The sequence below is a fragment of the Tachysurus fulvidraco genome, chromosome 4, assembly GCF_022655615.1.
Source record: "Tachysurus fulvidraco isolate hzauxx_2018 chromosome 4, HZAU_PFXX_2.0, whole genome shotgun sequence".
Taxonomy (NCBI): Eukaryota; Metazoa; Chordata; class Actinopteri; order Siluriformes; family Bagridae; genus Tachysurus; species Tachysurus fulvidraco.
This window is the reverse complement of record NC_062521.1, coordinates 8,022,110-8,046,440: the sequence shown is the minus strand read 5'-3', so window position 1 is coordinate 8,046,440 and position 24,331 is coordinate 8,022,110. Positions and strand designations below refer to the sequence as shown.

Genomic DNA, 24,331 nt, shown 5'->3' with positions numbered 1-24,331 from the left:
GCCTTAATGCAATTAGTTCTGCTGCTTGTGCCGAGAGGTGATCTGGGAGATGTCCAGAAGCTACATCGGATGCAGGTGTCACTGCATATCCTGCTCGCCTATTCCCTTCAATGACTTGAGCTGAACCGTCAATAAACAATTCAAAATCAGCATTCTCTAGTGGAGTCTCTGCAATAGCACTTGAAGATGAGTGCGTAAGGATAAAACAGTCATGAGTCATTTCTTCATCCTCTAAAGAAACAACAGTCATTGCAGACATCATACACAAGGATGGGTTAGTGACGGGGGCACGCTGCAAAACAATGTTGAGGGCTGTGAGCGTGGTTAACCAATTTCCCCAACAGGAGGAGGTGATTTTAGCTTGATTCTTTGATGTGGATACTGAATTTGGGCACCTGACTTTTATTGTTTGGCCTAAAACTGCATTTGTACAGGCCTGAACAAGCTGTCCTATGGTTTCACTAGAAAGAGGATGGACTGCCTCTGGGTTATAAGCAGGCTGGGTGGGTGAGGGGTTATGTTGTAAATTTCTTCTGCTATCTTGCTGCATTTTCCTACAATCTTTTACCCAGTGCCCTGATTTTCCACAATAGTTACATGTTCCCTCTCTCTTAGGGACCCTGGATTCTTGCCTAGTCTCTGCATAGGAATTATTTAACGATTCTGCGGCTGTTCTGACTTTTATCTTAACATCAGAATCCCTTTCCCAGATGGCTAACCTGTCCAAGTTGCTTATCAGTGTTTGAATAGACCAAGTAAGGTCTAAGAAAGGCAGAGCATTCCTGTACTCTGATGAAAGGCCATCAAACCATGCCCTGACTAATGGTCCCTTATCATTTAATACATCATCTAGACTGTTCGCTATTCCACTGTATGGAACAGCTGATTGACAAACTCTTTCTGTGTATTCACTTACAGTTTCTTCCTTTTTCTGCACACAGCTAGTGACTCTGGCCCAGTCAATCTTTGGCCCAATAATATCCTTCAGTATCCTAAGGACTCCTTCAAAATGGTGATTCTCAAAATTTCTCAAAAATAGAATGTGCTGATGGCAAACTTTGAGAAAGTCTCTCTATTGCTCCAGGCCCTAAAGCTTTAATGACAGTTTGCACTTGTAATACTGGAGATAGGCAAGGAGTATTTTCTACCTCTTCTATTCTACTTTGAACCCTTTTTCGAGCTCCACACACAAGGGCATTGACTGGCTGATCAGTAAGGTCATTTAAGGACACATTATCTCCCTCTTGGTTAGACAAGGAATGCAAGTCAGGATATACATTAATGATGGAAGATACTCGTGCACGTAATTCTTTGTTTTGCTCTTCTAGCTCTGCAATACACTGGGCATGCTCTTGTGCTGAGGTAACACAAAATTCCATGTGGCAACAGATAATTCCTTTGACATTTTTCTTTCTGATACAAGCACCTAGCACATTTTTGCACTCTTCAATAGACCACACTTCATCTGGATGAATGCCATATTTCTTTGTCAAATTCTGTTTGACTGAGTCTGTCACTATAACATTCATTTGCTCATCTAACACCGATTTGAACTCTCCACTAGTCCACAAAGGGGTAGCTAATCCACCTTTTTCAGTAGTGGGGATCAGTCTTGCATTCTTTTTAAACATTTTGATTGCTATGGGATTTCTCTTTTTAGACAATCTACTGCTAGTTTCTCTAAATTAGGGAATAGCCCATAAACTGTTTCTGATTTCTAGATGATAACACACAATTCTTCCCTGGTGTACAGGGGATAAACCAAAACTCTTCCCCGATAAACAGAGGGTAACGTTGGGTTACTTAACGTAATCCCTGGTTCTTTGATAACAGAGTGAGGTGTTTCACTATGGGAATCGCTTTGGGCGTGACCAACTACGGAAGCTCTTATGACACCACGTCTGTCTTTGACAGACAGGTCGACCTGCGACCAGACTCCCCCCTGTCTTTATCAGCCAGTTTGATCCCTGTCTACGTCATTAACGAGATTTCTTCCCGTCCAAGTGCAAGGAGGGAAGTGCTGGTGAAACACCTCACTCTGTTATCAATGAACCGGGGATTACGTTAAGTAACCCAACGTTCTTTTTCTAACTTTGCTCGGTGTTTCACTATGGGAGATATAGACAGCTCCCGGATTGCACCCACATTACTGTTTCCAAACGGGTACAGTAGTCCCGGCACCCAGCACTGCGTGTGCTAAGGACGGTTCCGCAAGGTCTAGCCTATAGAACCGCACAAATGTATGCGGCGTTGCCCAACTCGCCGCCGAGCAAATGTCCGAAACGGAAACCCCTCTGAGTAAAGCCCACGACGTGGCCATACCCCTAGTGGAGTGGGCTCTCAACCCCTCAGGGGGCTGAAGACCCCTGCAACCATAAGCCACAGATATCGCCTCCACAATCCAGTGGGATAGCCGCTGTCGAGATAACGGCTTCCCTGTGTGAGGAGTAGCCCAAGACACAAACAGCTGTTCACAAGTTCTGAAACCAGCTGTCCTGTTCACATACGCATGAAGAGCCCGCACCGGGCATAATGTATGAAGTCTCCGCTCCTCCGGAGAACAAAACGGTGGAGGCTGAAAAGCCGCCAGTTCGGTAGACGGACACCTATATGTCGGCTCCAAAACCTTGAGCACAAAAGCAGGGTTAGGACGAAAAGTAACTTTAGTGAGCCCCGGAGCGAATTGTAAGCAAGACGGGCTAACCGACAAAGCATGTAAATCACTCACACGCTTGGCTGTCACCAAAGCCAGGAGCAGTGCCATCTTAAGAGAGAGATACTTAAGACTCACTGCCTCTATTGGCTCGAAAGGATGTCGAGACAAGGCTTCTAAGACGATGGGAAAATCCCACAAAGGAACCAACCGCCTAGACACCGGCCGTAAGCGGCGCGCCCCCTTCATTAAAGGGTGCTGGCCTGCCGACTTTGTCACCAAAACCTACATGGCAGGCTGAAATAGCTGCCAGGTACACCTTAATGGTGGAGAAAGCCTTCCTTTTATCAAGCAGATCTTGGAGGAAGCATAATATATCCCTAACAGAGCACTGAAAAGGGATAATCACTCTCCGCCCACACCATTCTTCAACACACGCCATTTATTGCTATAAAGAGCGCGGGTAGAGGAGGCTCTCGCACTCTGTATAGTATGTATAATTGACGAGGGCAAGCCCGCCGCATTCAGATTCCACCTCTCACGGGCCAAGCGCAGAGGGCTAACAAGTCCGGATGAGGATGGTAAATCTCCCCTCCCGCCTGAGACAGAAGGTCCCATCGTTGGGGGAGGGGTCACGGCCGCCCCGACAATAGTTGGACTATCTCCGCCACCCAATGTCGGGATGGCCAGCGTGGGGCTATCAGAATCAATGACAGGCACTGCTTCCTCACTCTGGCTAAAGTGGGGGAGATTAAGCTCAGAGGGGGAAATGCATACAGAAGCACGTCCGGCCACCGATGGGCCAGAGCATCCACACCCAACGGTGCATTTTCGTCCACCAGAGAGAAATACAGAGGGCAATGACCGTTTTCTCGTGAGGCGAAGAGATCGACGGCAGCCTGACCGTACCTCTGCCATACCTGGCTCACCACCTGAGGATGGAGTTTCCACTCCCCGTAAAGGGGATTTCCCCTGGACAGTAAGTCTGCCCCTCTGTTCAAGATCCCCGGAACGTGAGTCGCCCGGAGAGACAGAAGCCGTGTGTCGCTCCACACGGTCAGCTTTGTCGCCAACCGATGCAGCCGAAGGGAGCGTGTGCCCCCCTGACGGTTGATGTAAGCAACCACTGTGGTGTCTGTTTTCACTAAAACATGCCAACCACTGAGGAAACTCAGAAAATGTTTCCGTGCCAGCCACACCGCCAATAGCTCCAAATAATTTACATGTTCCTGCATCAGCTGTGGCGGCCACACGCCGTTCACAGCCCTGCCCATTAGGGTTGCTTCCCAACCCTTTAAGGACGCGTCCGTTGTCATAGTTACTCTCGATGACACCACCCCCAAGGGAATCCCCAATCTGAGCGTCACAGGGGCTTTCCAGTGTCTGAGCACTTCGACACACGCATGATTTACCCTCACCGGTCGGCTGAGATGCCGGCGAGAGCACAGACGCAAGCGCGCAATCCAGCGCTGAAAATCCCTCATTTTGAGTAGCCCCAAACGCACCACCGCGACCACCGAAGCCATAAGCCCCAGCATTCGTAAGCACAGCTTGTACGGGACCACTCGTCCCCTCTGAAAACGAGCGAGACATTGTGTGAAAGACGCTACTCTCTCTTCCGCCAATGTGACTCGATACGACAGGGAGTCCAAGTTGAGCCCTAAATACTCTGTATGTTGAGAGGGCACCAGCCGGCTCTTCATCATATTTATCCTGAAACCCAGGTCTCTGAGGTGATTTAGGACAATTTCTGCGTCTTTTATGGCTTGCCCCCTCGACGACGAGCATATCAGATAATCGTCTATGTAAGATAATATCCTTATGCCCTTGTCCCTCAACGGGAACAGGGCTGCCTCCACACATTTGGTAAAAACCCTCAGAGCTAACGACAGCCCGAACGGTATAGTCTGAAATTCATATGCTGTGCCCCGGTATGCAAACCTGAGGAATTTCCTGTGAGAGGGATAAATATCTATGTGAAAATACGCGTCCGCCAGATCTATCGTCACAAACCAATCGCCCGGACGAATCGATCGACACAGCACCTTGTGTGTCAGCATCTTGAATGAATACTTTCTGAGGTGCCTGTTTAATACACGCAGATCAAAAATGGGACGGAGGGCTGCGCCGCCCTTCTTTGGAACTACGAAATAACAGGAATAGAAGCCCTGACGGCTCTCCCCCCCGTGTACCACTCTGATTGCCTGCTTGTGCAGGAGGGTTTCTATTTTGGCCGTCAACACACGAGCCGATTCTCCCTCGGCCACCGACATGATCAGCCCGTTGAAACGAGGCGGTTTCATGGCAAATTGGAGCCTGTATCCCCGTGAAACTGTTGCTAAAACCCACCGGTGAACCACGCAGCTGGCTACGTGGGTCGAGAGAAGGCCCCCGTACACTTCCGCCCCACTATCGTCGCGCAGTGATGACGTCATCACATGCGCCGAGTGGGCTCCCTTTGACGGGGAAGTGAGCACTGCCCCAGTGGTGGGACTGGGGGAGCGCCTTTCATGTCTTTGCATTTTCCGGGATTTTTTAAACATATCGCCCTCGGCTGTTTGCCTGGCTGCGATAGTGCGACATTTATTGTCATGTGTCTTGAACTTGGGGAGCATATCGCCCTCAGCCCGTGGCTTGGCTGTGATAATGCATGTTTTAATGTCAATTCCCCTGTGTGTGTGAGGGCTTGGTGACACTGCACATGGCTCTGACCTCCCTCTCTTCGCTGAACTGGAGGAGAGCGAACATAATGAGCCCCTAACAAACTCAGAACAGAAGGGCTGAACTCCCGCCTTCTTCTCTTCGCCGGGGGAGAGAAAAGGACCGGGGAAAAACTGTGCGTCAGGTCGCACGCTTCTTCTTCCTTTCCTCGGGGTGGGGCGGACGGTTCCTAGCCGCCGCGGCCGCAAAAGAATGCTTTCCCCAAGGTCCGGAGCCATCCGGACGCGGTCTCTGACCGACCTGTCCGCTGTGAGCAGGTCTCACAGCTCTCGCGGTCATCGGCCTCCCTCTCGATGCTGCGGCTGCTGCGAAGCTCTGCCGCGTAGGCTGAGAGGGTGGTCGCGCCGCCTGCTTGCGTGGCAAACAGAGGTGAAAAGCCTCATCCTCCTGTTTCCTGAGGGTGCTGGTTTCTCTCATTTTCTCGAGAGCGGGCCCGAATAAGCCCTTAGTCGGGTCGTAAGGGGCATCCATCACCTCCGCCTTCTGAGTGTCGCCCAGGCCTGACAGGTTTAACCACAGCGCTCTCTCACCTGACACGGCCAGGCCCATGACGTGGCCGCAGCCCTGAACCGCACCGCGTGAGGAGCGCAAAATCAGGTCGTTCACAACACAGATTTCGTCCCAGAGTGCCGGGTTCGGTACACCTGAGTCCAACTGCCGCCCCATCTCCTCCAAAATCTCCGCTTGATATGCCGACAGTAAAGTCACAGCATTCAGCGAACATACGGACTGCCCCGCGTACTTGTACATCCTCTGAAAAGTCGCAGCGGTCAAACGGTCCTTCTTGCTTGGCAGTGAAAACTGCGATGAGGAGGAAACAGATGGTCGATTCAGGTGGAGGTGATACACCACCGAAGGCTCCACTGCTGGGGGTCCGGCCAACCCCAGCTCCTCCATCCCCTGAATCTCCAACATCGAGTGTCCCTTAGTGGGGAGCTTACTCTTAAAGGGGCTAGACCAATATCGAGACATCTCTTTCATGCACGGAGGCACGGCAGGCAAGAGCTGTCTCGCTGCCGAGTGGGTCGGCAGCAGCCTTTTCCCATCGTAGAGGTCTCTCACGGCACCCTCAGCAGCTTTGGCGGCTGGCCAGGCCAGACCCAGCTTCGTCGCGGCCCGTTTGCACACTTCGTGCAGGCTGCTGTAAGCATGAAAGGATGTAACAGCCCCCACACCAGATCCTGGACTTTCACCCTTAATCCCATTAACATTAACAGTCTTTCTCAGACCCCTTCATTAACATAGAAACGAGTTCACCTCTAATGCTTGGCATTCCTTCTTGACTTGGACCTTGAATCAAATGGCTACAACGGGACAAATGGCACAAAGAGACAAATGATAACCTGAGTTACCTTGCCCTTTTCCTTTCATATTAATGAGATACAGGAATCACAAGTCTAATGTAAAGTTTGAATTTAACTAGCATTGTAACTTGATTTGGCTTCTACATGATCCACAAAAATATGCTAGATCTAAAAGGAAATAAAACAGTGACTTAAAATTATTTTCCCACACTATGATGTCTTCTCAATACAAATTAAGAATGTTTCACTGTGCATTTTTTTTAAATATATGTTTTATATTAAAGAATTTATATTAGAGATTTCTGTTGTGGATGGAGTCTGTGTGGTGAGTCATGTCTATTGTTAGAATGCACATCTAACCAACCTATCTAACCAACCTATCTATCTATCTATCTATCTATCTATCTATCTATCTATCTATCTATCTATCTATCTATCTATCTATCTATGGTGTGGGTATTGCATCATACTTTTTTGTTTTGGTATTGTTTGTTTGTTATTTCCTCTTTCTTCTCTCCACCTATTTTGTTCATTTCTAATTAGTTAGGTCATGGCTGCCACCTGACAAGAATGATTGAACCTCAGCTCTGATTGGAAGAAGAGAGGAAGCAGATAATATCTAAACTGCATTGTCCTGCTAGAACAGTTTGTGTTATTGTGTGTGGAAGCTGTGCTCTCTTTTCTTGGAGGCTTTTGTTAGAATTTTTGCTGCTGGTGTGGGAAATGTTCTTGAAAGAATGAAGTAGGGAGAAGGAAAGGAAAGGCATATGGTATAGGGTAGTTAAACATTATAAGGTAAGCAAGCCATTAAGTTTGTGGAGGCTCCAGAAGAACATAGGTAAAGTCATGAATATGGAAATGTAAAATACACTTACACACATTTAGGAATAAAAACACATACATACACAGGAATAAGACTCAATGCTGAGCATAAATACAGCATTTTACATTTAGTACATTCATTGATAACTGTTAGCAACAGCACTAAAGGCTATCTTAAGAAACAGGACAGTGGAAGGAAGGAGAACTATATAGGAAAGAATGTTGGTAATCATAAAACTTCCAAAGTTCAAGGGAGAACATAAATACCCATGGCAGAATGAGAGTTGTGTTGGAAAAAGGCTCAGAGAAAGAATAATGATTACAGCACAAAAGATGACTTATAAACACCATGGCCTGATGATGTAGAAATGAGCCTTTAGCCTGATGATGGGCCTATAATTTGAAAGATAATAGAAAATATAGGTATATTTAGGTATAACAAGGTATACAGGTAAAGCAGAGACCATTTAGAGACAATGGAAAATTTCTGAATGCCACTGGAATGAGTACATAAGCTGAATTTTAGTAAGGAGAAGGTGGGAGTGGAAAAAAGGAGGAATGTCTAAACTGTATATAAGACCAGAGAAGCCAGCGGTATTTCAGTTCAAGTAACGTCTACTGGAAAAACTTGTATCTCTGTTACTAGCTGGTTAGTCTGCTGTCTTTGTAACTGGAAATAAATCTACCTCAACTGAATCCAGTCTTCCTGAGTTTGGCTGATTGGATCATTTCTTCTGTGATCTTCAACTTAGAATTATTGTTTAAACTTATAGTCAGATTGCAGAGCTAGCCTGGGTAAATGTAGGTTGGAGACAAGTTTCTCCTACACTGGATTTGATAACCATGCAACAGGATATTTTTTCTTTTTGATTTTAAGTAAATATTTGTAATACCTATTTTTCATTCTTTGTGTTTGAGTTCTACTCTTAATTTGGAAAGGGGTTGGTAGAGAGGGGGTGCTGGGGTTTTTTTTTGGGTCATGTTTTCTCTTGTTTGTTAGTAAGGGAGTTTGTGTATTTTGTTGTAATTCTTCTTTCATTTGTGTGTGTGTGTGTGTGTGTGTGTGTGTGTGTGTGTGTGTGTGTGTGTGTAGCTTCTTTAGTTCATTTGTAATTAGTTAGATGGGTTATGTTTATTGTTTTAGCCTGAGCCCCTCTTAAAGTTCTCAAACTCAGATTTCTTTTTTTAATTCTGGGAATGTATCAAGGCCAAAGCTTGCCAACTTTATAAACCTCCAAAATTTGAATGAATTCTATGAAAAAAACAAAGCCAATTTTGAGCTTCCGTACCAGGAAAACCGTAGTTCTGATCACTTAGAAACGTAAAAAGCAGCAAACAACAAACAAGGAGGAACAAATTCTAGGGGAAGTAGCATTTAATAATAATAATAAGTATAATAATAATTTATATATAGTTTGTACAATGAATGCTGAAACATATGGACAATGATAATGCTAAGGAGCTACTGGGGCTGTTATATTTGACTTGTAAGCCTACCTAATTCCTTTTTTATGAAACATACAGAGAAATCAAAACAGACAGTAATAGACAGAAATGTGTTTTATTTGAAATAAATGGTAGAAACAATTAAAAAAAAGGTTGACCGTTCATACACCATAGCTAATTGTGAAATTGTAAGTCCATCTAAACAGATTCCCCCATTTGTAAGTATATTTATGTCAGTTGAAAAGATGAAAAAATATGTCTAAAAATATTAAATATACAATGACAGTAAGCACCAGGCACCAATCCATTAGGGAATTCAATACCAAACCAGTGCTTTTCAATCTTAATCTATAACAATAATTAATCTATCAACAATTAGCTACGTCTAAAATAGCAATTTGTATAAACTACCAAAATTGTAATTACATTCAACATTTTCTAAAAACAGAAGAATCTAACTAACAAAATCAACAACAACAACAAAAAACAACCAACCAAAAAAATCTAGCAGCATCCAAATGTTGGAATAGAAAAAAAGAAAAAAATATACTCAACACAGCCCTGATGAAACATCCACATTTCACTCCAGCCTTATCAGAGCCTCTTCAATTCCAAGTTCAATAGCAAATATATCTTTATAAATGAAATAAACAAAATTAGATATTAAATAACCACAAATAGCTGTTAGACACAAGCCAGTTCAACTGAGGCACAAATATAATACACATTTTGGCATTGTGAGTTTGGTTCACTGTCTCACAGAGTAATGAAAATTCTATAAAAACCACTGAAATAACAAAAAAAAAAAATAAAATACACAAAGACCCAGACAGGCACACACTGGAATTTAGTGAGCCATAGACAGGTTCATATTCATATGCACACTGCAGATAATGATAAATCAAATAAGAGATAAATAATTTATATAAACACGCCTAGCCTTTTTTAGGCATAAGAATTAAATACTAAACATTTGCAACTGTAATAGGAACTACATCACTTCTACTACATCATTGCTTGGATGTATCTCATATCTGTGGTTATAAACTTTTTTCTTGAAAAATGCCTATAAAATTCTGATCCAAATTTATGACAGTGCTAGTGCCATAACAGCAGCACTTCATCTTACAATGCTGAATGTCAACAAAAAAAAACAAAAAAAAAAACAAAGAAAATAAAGGGTCAGATATATGAATAATCTGGCAAGGAAAAGTAGGTCTTGAGTGAATTACATTCATTTTCTTTTTCATTTAAATTTCCAAGCATTCACCTTTACTAATTGAACAGTATTAATAATGTTTCTTTCAAAACCCTCATTCCATTTTCCATTTCCAGAAAATCCAGCAGTCTGTTAGAATAGACACAAAGTGCTCAACTTCAGCTTAACTACCCTGCCAACAGGTTCTCTTTAACATTTGAACAGTCACACTTATACACACACTTATAGGGTCACCTATTTACTTAGCTAAGACAATAGGCTCAGTTGTTCTCAGGGGTCTTTTCAATAGTATTAAAGAACCATTCTGTGAATTTCCTGAGTTGGGTAGCTGCTGTTTGACTTGCCTCCTGCAGACGGATATTATCTTGTCGAAGATGTTGTACCTCCACCTGCAAGACGGCTTTATCCTCTTTCTCCTAAGTTAAATCAGCAAGATACATTCATGAAAACCAAGAATAAGTCTAGAGAATGTAAAGTACATTTAAGCAATAATTGTGTAGAAACAATAAAATTTCTCACATGCAACACACTACACCATGATCATAATTAGATTTTAAAAAAAGGTTAAATGGTTGCAAAGCTACTTTAAAATGCTTGGGGAATCCAGCAAACCTTTGTGAGAGCCATTTTTCCCAAAGGAGGGAACTGTGAACATTCATACTGTGCATACAGGAAGTCACAAAAGAAAGATACACTATATGGCCAGATTTTTGCGAACATTTCCCCCATTCCACATTTAGTTCCCAACCGGTCTGCAACAACATCATTAGTCTGATGTTCAACGAAGAACCTGGAGGTGAACTAAGCCATTTAATGACTCTATAATATCCTATACATCTTTGTGGCAACATTTTGAGAAACATTAGACATGGCTTCTGCTAAAAAAAATTTCTGCAATATTTTTCTGAGTCATGTCTGTAATCAATGTCTATAGATCCTCAGAATTTCACGATTTATCTTGAACTTTTGTGTCAGTAAGCATTTCTTTTTTATCTTGGCAGGGTTGGATGTGCATGACCTCTGAATTCACTGAACTGTCAAAATGTTTCCATAGGCATAGTCTCCAACATAACTGTTATGTTTCTTAATTGGTTCAAAACAAATACATTGAGCATACAAATCTTGTTTGTTGTGTTTGGCTGTAGGAGATTCAGGCACTGGCTGCAAGAGCATAGGGCCATGTCAGGCCAAGCAAACACCTGAGGATAAATGTGAGTCCTCAAACCAAATACAGAGTATGAGTTGTTTCTTGTTTGGTAATAAGTTGTTTCCTGGACAATAAGGTAATGATTTGACTTTCTTCTGACATATGAACATTATTAGCAGTAATTATGTGAGGGGGGAAAAGCAAGCAAGCAGCATTTTAAAACCAGTATAGCCAAATTGGCAATTTGATTCATAATAAACTAGCATTAGGCAAGGGGGGGAGCACATGCCATGCACAATGCCAATAGTTTAGAATGGTAGGTTGAAGTCACAAGCTGCAAATGATAAATCTGAACGTTAAAATATCCCAGGCACCGACTAGTCAAGTAGAGAAAATCAACAGTTCCTGATATTTCTCAATAGTACCAAAACAGTGACTTTTCTCACCTTTCTTAAGTCATGTTGGAGCTGCTTCAAGATGTCTTCTAGTTGGTTGACTTTACCAGTCAGAGTGGCAGATGAACCATTTCTAAAGAATAGCATATCAATCATAACCCCATTCTCAGAAAAAAATGCTTGCAGGAGCATGCCAGACAACAAACAATATTCTTCTGAATAAAAGCTAACGGCTATAAAGTAAAATTTTATTTCTTCTTTTACATAGTATTTATTTGCCATTCTATTAATTTTTTTTCTATTTACAGCTTTTGTAAATGGTAAGGTTTTTCAACATATATGTTTATATAACTTCCATTTATTAATTATTACATTTAATGCATACAGAAAACCTGTAGTGAAAAACTCACCCAGGCTGTAGCATAGCTCCTTCCATTACAGTGAGGGGCTCTTGAGTGATCTTTACAGGTTTAGCTCCTTGCCTGTCAGTCATGTTGTAAACAGAAGCCATATTCTGATCTATCAGCAAAATACACAAATAATGTGCTTTTTGTGTTTTATAATTGAAAACAGCAGTCTTATATTTGTCACAGTCTATACTTTTCGACTTTGGGATATTTGCTGTCACTATTTGATCACTTGCTAGAGAAACAGATGAAGGATGATTTCTTATCCTTATTTGGTTACGTTGCCTCAAACAAAGAAATGTTCTAATGCAATATATAGGTGACTGTGATTCCAGCTTCTTTCAGCAAGCACAGTGGGAAAATATGAGTTAAAAATATTGAATATCTAAGCTTAACACAGCTCAAATCTGTTAAAAATCAGATTTTACATATAGATTTTGCAGTTTAGAACTCTAGTTTCTGAATCTTGTCATTTTCCAGAAATAGATGACTATACCAACTGTTTATTACTTGTTATTACTATAACTATTACTAACCAGTAGTGTTTAACAGAAATGTGGATTAAACCAAATGAGTAGCTAGCATTCAATTCAGTTAAATTTTATTTGTAAAGCATTTTTTACAGTGGATGTTGTCTTTAAGAACCATTAGACAAATATTAATATATAAAATGAAAATGACAAAAATTAAATTTAATGTACAAAAAATATATGAAAAATGTAATTAACATGCATGGGCATGGTGGCTTAGTATTTAGCACGTTTGCCTCACACCTCCAGGGTTGGGGGCTCGATTCCCACCTCCGCCTTGTGTGTGTGGAGGTTGCATGTTCTCCCCGTGCCTCGGGGGTTTCCTCCATGTACTCCGGTTTCCTCCCCCTGTCCAAAGACATGCATGGTAGGTAGACTGGGAGCCTGTGCTTATCTCAGGAGTCATCGGGCATCGAGGCAGGATACACCCTGGACGGAGTGCCAACCCATCGCAGTGCACACACACTCTCGTTCACACACTCACACACTACGGACAATTTTCCAGAGATGCCAATCAACCTACCATGCATGTCTTTGGACTGGGGAAGGAAACCAGAGTACCTGGAGGAAACCCCCGAGGCACGCGGAGAACATGCAAACTCCACACACACAAGGCGGAGGCAGGAATCAAACCCCCAACCCTGGAAGTGTGAGACAAACGTGCTAACCACTAAGCCACCATGCCCCCCGGTGTACAGAGTCAATTTATATAATTTTTATTTACATATCTTCAAGGCCTTGTCCTCTGTGAACTTGCAGATTTCAAACCTAACTGTTTCTCTAGACTAATCATTAATTGTTGGAAACTTTAATAATAATTTTGATCATTCAAAAACCATCTGAGAGCAATAGTTTTGTACATCCTAGATTCAGTAGTCGTTTAACATAATATAATAGGACCTATATATAAATGTGGTGAAATTCTTGATCTCTTTCTAAGACCTCATAAGTGTTAGGTGATCTAAAAATCTCATTTGTATAATCAAGCATTTTAAGAATAGTTTTTCTTAGGTAAAGAAGTAGATCTGGAGGGTTCATGGACATAAACTGTTTTGGTGAAATGGGAGGTTTGGATGTTATGTAAATAATACATAGAAATTGTGCAGTACCACCAAGTAAGGTACAAAACAGTACCAATAATTATGTAGTCTAAGTATTTTAGCACATTTCAAAATGTTATGTATAGAGTCATATTGCAGTTGTGGTCTGCAGAAAGTTTGTATTACAGTTAGGTAGAAACTATTCTTAAGAATATTGGTTCTTGATTGGATACTCTGGTACCCCCCGTCAGACAGCATTTTGTTGAATTGGTTGCATGTTGGTTTGTAGCAGAGCCACATAAGGTGACAATGGCTTAATGCCGAAATGTTGTATAAAGTAAGCATTACCTGATTGTGTACACCGTTAATATATTCTGTTGCATTTGTCTTGCCCCGTTTACCGCTTTTATGAGACCGCGCCAATGATGTCACGCGACATCGCTTCACTCCCCCCCCCCCCCCCATAAGGAAGCGGGCCGACGGCGTTCGGGGTGGCGAGGTTAATGGCGATTGGTGCACCAGCTGATACTGTAAGGAGGGTTCGCGGTTTCGGTGTGGATTATTCGGGGGGTTGTTTAGCGCGGAGAGACTCATTGTGGAATATTCCTCCCTTTATCGGATTATTCACCGATGAGGACGCTAGTACACCCATCCACAAGCCGTACTTCCTATCACGTCACTACATCCGGTGAGTTTGCGCCATATAAGGACATTTATACTCACCGAGGCCTTAAAGGACACTACACACCTACGCGCACACGCACACACCTCATTGCTTTGGTTTTTTGTGTGTATATATTTGTTTTTGTATATATGGGTAGATATAAATTTTGTATAATACACTTGGGTTGGTTTATATTGGTCTATATCCGTTACATAGTGGTGGCCCGTACAGGGCGCTCCATTTATTTAGCATTTTTTTGTAATATTTTGTTTATTATTACTATTATTGCTATTATTATTTGTAATGTTATTTTTTTACTATGGATTCAGAACAGACCACACCACTCACTGGTATAGATGCTGACGTGGTTAGTGCTAACAACACTCCTGTTAATGAACAAAACACGGCTAATGCCATTCCTGATGCAGATTTTACTGCAGGCCCATTTGTAACTAGACGTAATCCAACAGCTGAAATAACATCTATGTTTAGTTCTTTGTATATTTCTGATGGTGATGAGTCGGAGGATAATAATGAGGAAAGCTGTGTGATGAATGTTGAGTTGATACAAACAATGCAAACTGATATTGCGCAGCTTAAGGTGGATTTATTGGCCCTTAGCTCACAGGTACACTCATTGAATCACGATTTCAAGCAGTCTGTTGAGAGTACCCTAAATCGGGAAACCAGTTTCAGGGAGGCAGTGGACGCTGGCTTAGCAGAGTTGCAGGAGGGTTTCCAGATGTCCCTGGAGAAGCTGGAAAGAGCGGTGACAGACTGTTTTCTAAGGAGGGATGCAAAATGGGAAAGTCAGATGAAGAAATTGCGACTGACAAGCACTCCCACTCTCGCCAGACTACAGGCCTACACTCCAGCTAGTTCTCCCGTTACGCCCACCTTCCCAAGACACCGGTTCCAGCTACCAGAGCTAAAGTGCCTCCACCCAAGCCTACCAATACCACCTATAGCATTGCGACTCCTACTGCCACGCAACCCTCTAGTGAGCTTACCCCTCCGGCAGCAGCCAATATATCGTCCTTCTGTGCTCGTCCTCCCATCCGCCTGGAATTTCCCACATTTGGTGATGCCTGTGAAACGGCAGATGTATTAAACTTCATCAAGCAATGTGAAAACTATTTGGACATCAGACCAGTGTGGAACTAATTGGTACTCTGAGCACTGTATTGAGAGGATCGGCTTTGAGCTGGTGGAAGGCTGAAAAAACAAAGGTCACGGACTGGCAGTCTTTCAAAGAGGCTTTTATGGCGGCGTTCCTACCAGATGACTACCTCACGGAGGTGGAAGACAAACTCCGATCACTGGTACAGCAACCCCGACAACGCCTGAGAGACTTCGCCTATGACTACAGAGCCCTCTGCCTCAAGTGGAAGCCCGACATCACAGAGGACGAATTAGTGACTCGTATCCTCAACAACATCAACCCGAGAGTTGCAGGCTGCCTGAGGGGAACGATAACCACCGTGGAACAACTGGTGAAGGTTGGGTCCATGGTGGAGAAGGATTGCCTTGGGGCGAAAGACTACTGGCAGAAGGTGGGGCAGAACGGGAAGGAAAGGAGCAGCAAGAGGCCGACTGATCGCTCTTCCCCCAAAAACCTGGCAGGGGTCTCCATCGCTCAACCCCAGGTGCTGTCATCACTTCTGCTGGTACCAGTAACGGTGAAAGGGAAAGAGGTGAGAGCTGTACTGGACACAGGGAGCACTTATACTTTAATGCAAGAGAATCTCTGGCTACAACTAACCGGAGAGACCCCCACAAGCACCTCCACACCGAGATTCATCATGGCGGATGGAAAGATACACCAAGCTGTGGAGAAAAGGACGGTCAGCTATAAATGGCATGAAAAAGAGTGTGGAGTGGACACTTACATAATGAAGGATGCCCACCTGGCCTTCCCACTTATAGCGGGGTTGGACTTTCTAACGGCTACCGGAGCCATCCTAGAGGTGGGACGATGCCGGTATGCTCTCAACACAGAAAAGGGTTACATATACCACCCCTTCCTTCCATCCCATGGCATTCCCGGGCCGAACACCACGACCGCCCCTACGCAGTCTGATCCAACAGCTGTACTGAGTCTGTACTACGCCTTACCTCCCACGTTGATCCACCCAGCATTAGCTCCCCTGCATCCTGTTATTAACCCTACCTGGGACACTGGAAATCAGGAAGAGCTACAAAGGTTGATGTCCAACTGGCCTCACACCACCTCCGGTAACCTGGGAAAAACAGCAGTGCTTCGACACAACATTCACATGACCGACAACATCCCCATTAAGTCCAGAGCATACAGAGTCTCTCCTTTCAAGAAACAGATCATTGAAGACCAAGTCGACCAGATGCTCAAAGACCACATTATCGAGCCTTCTTTCTCTCCATGGTCGTCCCCAGTCGTCCTCGTGCCTAAACCTGATGGTTCCCACAGGTTCTGTGTGGACTATCGCCGGCTAAACAGCAAGACCATTCCTGATGCCTATCCAATGCCGCTCATCCACGACATCTTGGAATCCATGGAAGGCGCCTCCTGGTTCAGTACTTTGGATTTGCAATCAGGTTACTGGCAAGTGGAAATGGAGAAGGAGAGCAAAGAAAAAACTGCTTTTATCACCACCAAGGGGCTGTACCAATTCCGCTCCATGCCATTTGGGCTTAAGAACGCGACTGCCACATTCCAGAGGCTCATGGAGAAGGTCCTGGCTGATCTGAGGGGGAAGATCTGCTTCGTATACATTGATGACATCATAGTATACTCGCCGTCCTTGAAACACCATTCTCAACATCTAAATGCCATATTACAAAGACTGAGTCAAGCTAACCTTACATTGAATATGAAGAAATGTCATTTCTTCAAACGACAGCTGAAATTTCTGGGCCATATCGTCTCTGAGAGGGGAGTGGAGGTCGACCCAGAAAAAACGCAGGCCGTTGCACACTATCCCTCCCTTGCTGACCTCAAGGCACTGCAACGTTTTCTGGGTTTGGCTGGCTGGTACCATAAATTCATCCCTCACTTTGCAGACATCACTCCTCCATTGAATCGACTAAAAAAGAAAGGAGTGAAGTGGGAATGGACCCCTGAATGCCAGAAAGCTATGGATGACTTGAAACAGGCCTTACAAAACCCACCCGTTCTGGTGCAGCCTGACCTCAACCTGCCATTCCAAGTCCATACAGATGCCAGCGACGTTGGCCTGGGAGCTATACTTAGCCAGAGTTCAGCGGAAGGAGAGAAGGTGGTGGCCTATGCCTCGAGGACCCTGAGAGGAGCAGAGTTGAATTACTCCACCTCAGAAAAAGAATGTTTAGCCGTGGTCTGGGCCGTGGAAAAATGGAGACATTACCTGGAAGGAAGGCAGTGTGACATTTTTACAGATCATGCAGCTCTGGCTTGGGCCTTCAACTGCCCCAAGACCTCCTCACGTCTGACCCGCTGGACGCTCCGCCTACAACAGTTCTGCTTCCAGGTACACCACAGGAAAGGCTGTCTTAACCTAGGGCCTGATGCATTGTCCAGAGCTTTCCTACCTGGAAAGGGTAAAGAGGTACCCTGTCTAGTCATGTCACCTCTCAGATATACCTCCGACATCCCTCACACCCTAGACGAAATAGCTACTGCACAAGGCAGCGACAGTAACATCACCCATCTACAAGCAGATAGCAAAGACAGAAAGGTCCAGGGTAAGCAAATCAACTTTGAGGTCCACCAGGGGGTGTTATACCGCCGGATTCCTTTGAAGAACCAGGGGGAGAAGTTCCAGTTGGTGGTCCCTCAATCATTAGTACCTGGTTTCCTGCATTACTTCCATGACAACCCTTTAGGAGGACACCTGGGTAGGCTGAAAACTCTGCTAAGGCTGTTGGATGTAGCTTGGTGGCCTTCTGTCCGGAAAGACGTCTGGCAGTACGTCAAGGGCTGTGAGGTGTGTCAGAAATACAAGCCAGAAAACTCAAAACCCAGCGGCTTTCTGCAAAGCACCCAGGTCCAAGAACCAGGCCACATGCTGGGGATGGATTTAATGGGGCCCTTCCCAGTGAGCAAGAAGCAGAATACTTACCTCCTGGTAATAGTGGACTATTTCAATAAGTGGGTAGAGATGTTTCCCCTTAGAAATGGTAAAACTCAGAAATTAATCAAAATTCTCAGGGAAGACATATTTACCCGTTGGGGGGTTCCCAAATATCTGGTATCGGACCGAGGCCCTCAATTCACCTCCGGTGTCCTCTCTGAACTCTGTAAGGCCTGGGGAAGCATCCAGAAACTCACCACCAGCTATCACCCACAAACTAATCTAACTGAGAGGATAAACCGGACATTAAAAACAATGATTGCCTCCTATGTGGGAATATACCACCAAAACTGGGACCAGTGGTTACCTGAGTTCCGCTTTGCCCTTAACACGGCCCATCAAGAGACCACCGGCAAAACACCAGCAGAGCTCATGATTGGCCGGCAGTTACAAGGTCCGCTGGAACGGCTTATCCATAAACCACCTTCACCCGACCAAGCCGCATACAACATGATTGAAAGGCAAACCATCATGGCAGAGGAGGTAAAGCGTAGAGTGGCAGCACAACAATCTAGACACGCTAGATATTATAATGCTCGACGGAAGGATGCGCAGTTCCAGCCGGGCGATTTAGTCTGGATTAAAACGCACCCACTCTCTTCGGCCTCAAATAAATTCTCTGCTAAGCTAGCGCCCAAGTGGGAGGGACCAGCTGAAATTAAAAAAGAATGGGGCCAGTAAATTACACAGTCTGTTGCGGAAACCCACCTAAAAATGAAATTGTAAATGTGGTTAACCTAAAACGTTGGTATGGACGCTCTCCTTCGACGCCGATGGCTGGGGGGGGGGTCTATGTAGCAGAGCCACATAAGGTGACAATGGCTTAATGCCGAAATGTTGTATAGAGTAAGCATTACCTGATTGTGTACACCGGTAATATATTCTGTTGCATTTGTGTTGCCCCGTTTACCGCTTTTATGAGACCGCGCCGATGACGTCACGCGACATCGCTTCACTTCCCGGTCCCCCCCTCCCCCATATAAGGAAGCGGGCCGACGGCGTTCGGGGTGGCGAGGTTAATGGCGATTGGTGCACCAGCTGATACTGTAAGGAGGGTTCGCGGTTTCGGTGTGGATTATTTGGGGGGTTGTTTAGCACGGAGAGACTCATTGTGGAATACTCACAGAGGCCTTAAAGGACACTACACACCTACGCGCACACGCACACACCTCATTGCTTTGGTTTTTTGTGTGTATAAATTTGTTTTTGTATATATGGATAAATATACATTTTGTATAATACACTTGGGTTGGTTTATATTGGTGTGTCTGTCTGTTTTCTGGTATAACACCTGTATTAGGGAGTGGTGCCCCATTTAATCGTGTACGGTTTAGGTGTGACTTACACGTGAACCGTTACAGGTTGACTGTGGTCAATTGTGATTTTTCAAGCATTGGAAGGAATTTTGCAGGCTGGACTAATGTCCATGGTGATCTCTTTGTTCTTGCTAATGTTGTGGCTGTATATATGTATAAATATGACCCTGAATTACAGACATCAGATTTTATTACAGTACAGAAATTGTGCAACAACAAGAACCTGCAGCGGATAGTCAGGACAGCAGAGAATATCATTGGAGTCTCTCTCGCCTATATCACAGACATTTATGCCACATGCTGTAACTGCAAAGCCAACACAAACTTTTCGTCCTCTTGCCATTTAGAAAAAGGTGAGGAAGCATTCGGGCCCACACGACCAGACTGTGTATCAGCTTCTTTCCACAATCCATCAGACTTCTCAACAACTGAACTGTACTGAGCAAACACAGACAGACTCAACTGTGTGCATTGCACTGATCTGCACCAAATAAACAATCATTTAATATATATCCATGTCAACATCTCTGTTTAAGTCCTTAGCTCTGTCTTTTTCTATGTAGCTCGGTTTTTGTTCTATGTAGCAGCATGGTCTTGGAGACACATCGTCTCATTGCACTGTGCACTGCATCAGCTATATATGGTTGAAATGAAAATAAAAGCTTCTTGACTTGACTTGACTTGACTTGAACACCATCAGGACCTGGCCTCCCCTGAGCAAACTGAGCACAAGTTCTTTCCATCGGTGGTTTGACTGCAGTGTAGGTGTTTCTGTCCTCAGACTGAACATAGAATGTGTTCAATTCTTCAAGTAGAGAGGCTGATATACCCATATCAAAGATTTTTTCAAACTTTTGAAAAATTACGTAATCATTGTCTTTGATTGTGTATTCATTCATGACTGTGTCTGATGCATCGAGGAAAAGCTGCCAGCCTATGGTTTTAAAGGAATCCTGAAATATGAAGATGGCATCCTCAATACATTGATAGATTGTCCTTATAGCAGGCTTTCCCTGCTTTAACTTTTCTTTGTATGCAGGCAGAAGGAGAATCAGCTTTGGAGGTGTGATCAGCTTTGCGGAAAGCAGAGTGGGGAAGGTGTTTGTAGCTTTCCTTGAGTGCAGAGAAGCAGTGATCAAAAGTATGCTTAGCTTGAGTAGAAAAAGTTATGTGCGATAAAAAATTGGAAAGACCCTTTTTCAGATTTGCCTGATTAAAGTCTACAACAATAAAAACCATCTGAATATGTTTTTTTAAAACATGCAGAATGTCCAGTGCAAAGTGTTTATTTGCCTTGGGGGCTATGAAGGCCACAGTTCAAATGACAGCTGAATCATGTGGAAGAAAAATGAATGCTGTCATAACAGCAGTGCTTAGCAACATCTGAAACATCTGTTCCCAAAGAGAATTAAACAAAATGTGAACTCTGCTACCTTTGCACTTATGATAGTGAAACTGTGAGATGAAACTCCCAGTTCATAATGGTAGTGTCTAGCCATGTCTCAGTGAAGGCAAAAACACAGCAGTTCCTGATGTCTTGCTGAAGTGTAATCTGAATATCAAATTGTCAATTTTGTTAACCAGTTATTGAATATTTGCTAGACAAATACTCTGAAGAGGTCTTTTAAACCTCCTCTTCCGAGTATTTGTCTAGCAAATGTTCAATCACTGGTTATTCACAGAATCCTGGCATGTTTCCCTCTCTTGCTCTTCTTTCTCTTACTCCAGCACGGATGTACACATAGAGACAGATGCTGGCCAACAAGGCTGCGGACACTCAAGTTTGCATGTGAGTTGTGTGAGTAATTCGCAAAGTCCATTTATAAAGATTCATAATGAGATATTTACAAAAAGAATTACAATAATAACATGGAAAGAGCACAAAAAGGTGTAGAGACTGCGAAGAGCTCTTCTGCAGCATGCAGAAACTCAGCTCTAATTTTATTTAGACTTGAATGAGTTGCTGCTTGCACTCTGCACACAATGTATAGTGTTCTTCAGCATAATGTGATCACAAGCATGCCTCATATTTTGTCTATTTGTCTATCTCTAGCTGTCAAGCTACACATCCTACTCCTGAACAACAATATCCAGTGTCACCCAACTAAAAATATGTTCCCTTTTGAGACTGATTCCTATCAAGGCATTTTAATTTTGGGTACTCAAAAGTTTTAGGCTGTGAGTATGGATATAAATTTTGTGATAATCATCTAGTATTTTGTATATATAGTATATATATAGTATATAGTATTTTGAGGTAATGTATTGTGAGAAATACATTTAGGAGCCCATAGCAGAACTGATTAGTGGTTAAGAAGGCTCATAGGAGATGGGGTTTGTGTTGAAATCTGAAGAAAATACATTCAGGCTGAACACAGGATAAGTCAGATTACATACTTTTCTGTAGATCCTGACTACCCCATCGTTAAAGGTCTGACTATACTCCAGGAAACTAGCAAAAATCAGTTTCAGTATGCACATTTCTGATTTGCAGTAAAGGCTATACACTAAAGACATTCATTCATTCATTCATTTTCTACCGCTTTATCCGAACTTCTCGGGTCACGGGGAGCCTGTGCCTCAGGCGTCATCGGGCATCAAGGCAGGATACACCCTGGATGGAGTGCCAACCCATCACAGGGCACACACACACTCTCATTCACACACACACACTCACACTACACTAAAGACATTTGGGTTCAAAAATACAAGATGAAACAGAAGATACACCAGAATGTCAGCATTAATTTCTAGATGTGTTAAATAAACAGCAGACCACTCAAGTATATACAATTATAAAATTTAGCATTATGTTTTAAATAAAGCATTAATTTATAAAACCTAAATATTTTCAAGTTAAATAAAACACTGATAGATTTTAGATTTATTACACATGAATTGAAATATTTCAAGCCTTTTCTGTTTTAATTTAGATCATTTTGGCTCACAACTCAAAATCAAAAATCCAGTATCTCAAAGTATTACAATATTTCATAAGACAATCAAAGAAATTATTTATAATAAAGAAAGGCCTAACTTCTGAGTTAAGAAAGTTTATTTATGCAATTAGTAATTGGTTGGGGTTCCTTTTGCACAAATTACAGAATCAAAGCTGTGTGGCATGGAAGTAATCAGCCTGTGGCACTGCTGAGATGTAATGGAAGCCCAGGTTGCTTTGATAGTGGCCTTCAGCTCATCTGTATTGCAGGGTCTGGTGTCATTCATCTTCCTCTTGACAATACCACATACATCCTCTATATGGTTCAGGTCAGGTGAAATGGCTGGCCTGTCAAGCACATAATAACCACAGCAAGAACCATGGTCACAAAACCAGTTCAGAGTAGTTTTGGCACTGTGGTCAGGGGGCAAGTTGGCCTCCTGGAAAAGGAAATCAGCATCTCTATAAAGTAGATATCAGCAGATGGAAGCATGAAGTGCTCTAAAATCGCTTTGTATACAGCTGCATTGACTTTGGATTTAATAAACACAGTGGACGCAGCAGATGACGTCACTGACTGTGGACGCTTCACACTGGAATCCAAGCAGCTTGGGTTCTGTAACTAATCTTTTTCTCCAGACTATGGGACCTTGAGTTGAAAATGGAACGCAAAATTCACCTTCATCCGAAAAAGTCTCCTTAGCCCAGGTAAGACACTTCTGACATTGTCTCTGGTTCAGGATTGGCTTGACACTATTGTAGCGGCTATCTTGCGTTGTTAAAAGGCTGAGAGGCTGAAGCAGGAACTCAATGCATTTGCGACGCATATGCACTATCAGTGAGGCAAACAGCTGTTAATAGTCCCTTTTTATTGCACAGACAGATATTTCTTCATGTTTGAAAGTGTATATATGTGTATATGGTCAACAAAGAATACATTGTCCTGACTCACCCCCTCTATCCACCAAACTAAGTGAACAGGTGACTAATATTCCTATTCCCAGGTAATCCTGTGACCCTCCACCATGATCACATAACATTAATTTAACTCTTTCATGTCCCTTTCAACTATGTAGCCACTGAATTTGACACTTGTAGCCCATTCCTGGACACGTCTGTGTGGTCGCTCTCAATGTACTGACTCCAGCCTCAGTCCACTTCTTGAAGTTCTCCCCCAAATTATTGAATCGGCTTCACTTGACAATATTCTGAAGGCTAAAATCATCCCTGTTGCTTGTGCACCTTTTCCTACCACACCTTGCACTTTCCATGAATATGCTTTGATACAGCATTCTGTGAATGCTAACCATTCTTATGGAGAGTGTCAATGATTTTCTTCTAGACAACTGTCAAGTCAGCAGTCTTCCCCAAGATTGTGTTAGTGTGTACTGAACCTGACTGGGAGAGTCATACAAAATGATATTTTCAAAGTGGAAATTGACATATTTCAATGTTTTGAGATATGGTTTTTCAATGCTTTTGAGCTGTAGGCCACAATTTTCAAAATGAAAATATCGATAATCACACACACACACACACACACACACACACACACACACACACACACACACACACACACACACACACACATATAGTATATAATTATAGTGTTATATATATTATAACACTTCTTTGAACTTT

The 24,331-nt window shown here is 43.3% G+C and overlaps 1 protein-coding gene and 1 pseudogene across 5 annotated transcripts in view; both read right to left on the bottom strand.

The window, feature by feature from the left end:
* Positions 1–2,101: 2,101 nt before the first annotated feature.
* LOC113655250 lies at positions 2,102–5,268 on the bottom strand (annotated as a pseudogene).
* Positions 5,269–9,045: 3,777 nt separating this feature from the next.
* The window catches only part of LOC113655237 (signal-induced proliferation-associated 1-like protein 2), a 151,991-nt gene continuing 136,705 nt past the window's right edge, over positions 9,046–24,331 (bottom strand). For 3 of the 5 annotated variants that reach the window (XR_007140347.1, XM_047812116.1, XM_047812117.1), the window contains 3 exons: positions 12,118–12,226; positions 11,759–11,840; positions 9,046–10,581 (listed from right to left, as the gene is read on the bottom strand). Coding sequence is in view for 4 of the 5 variants with exons in the window: in XM_047812116.1 (XP_047668072.1) it covers positions 10,426–10,581; positions 11,759–11,840; positions 12,118–12,226 (347 nt within the window). In the remaining variant the exon portion in view is untranslated. Of the gene's footprint in view, positions 10,582–11,758; positions 11,841–12,117; positions 12,227–22,766; positions 23,039–24,331 lie in introns of those variants that run through there. The other 2 variants (XM_047812119.1, XM_047812118.1) reach the window with 2 other exon arrangements.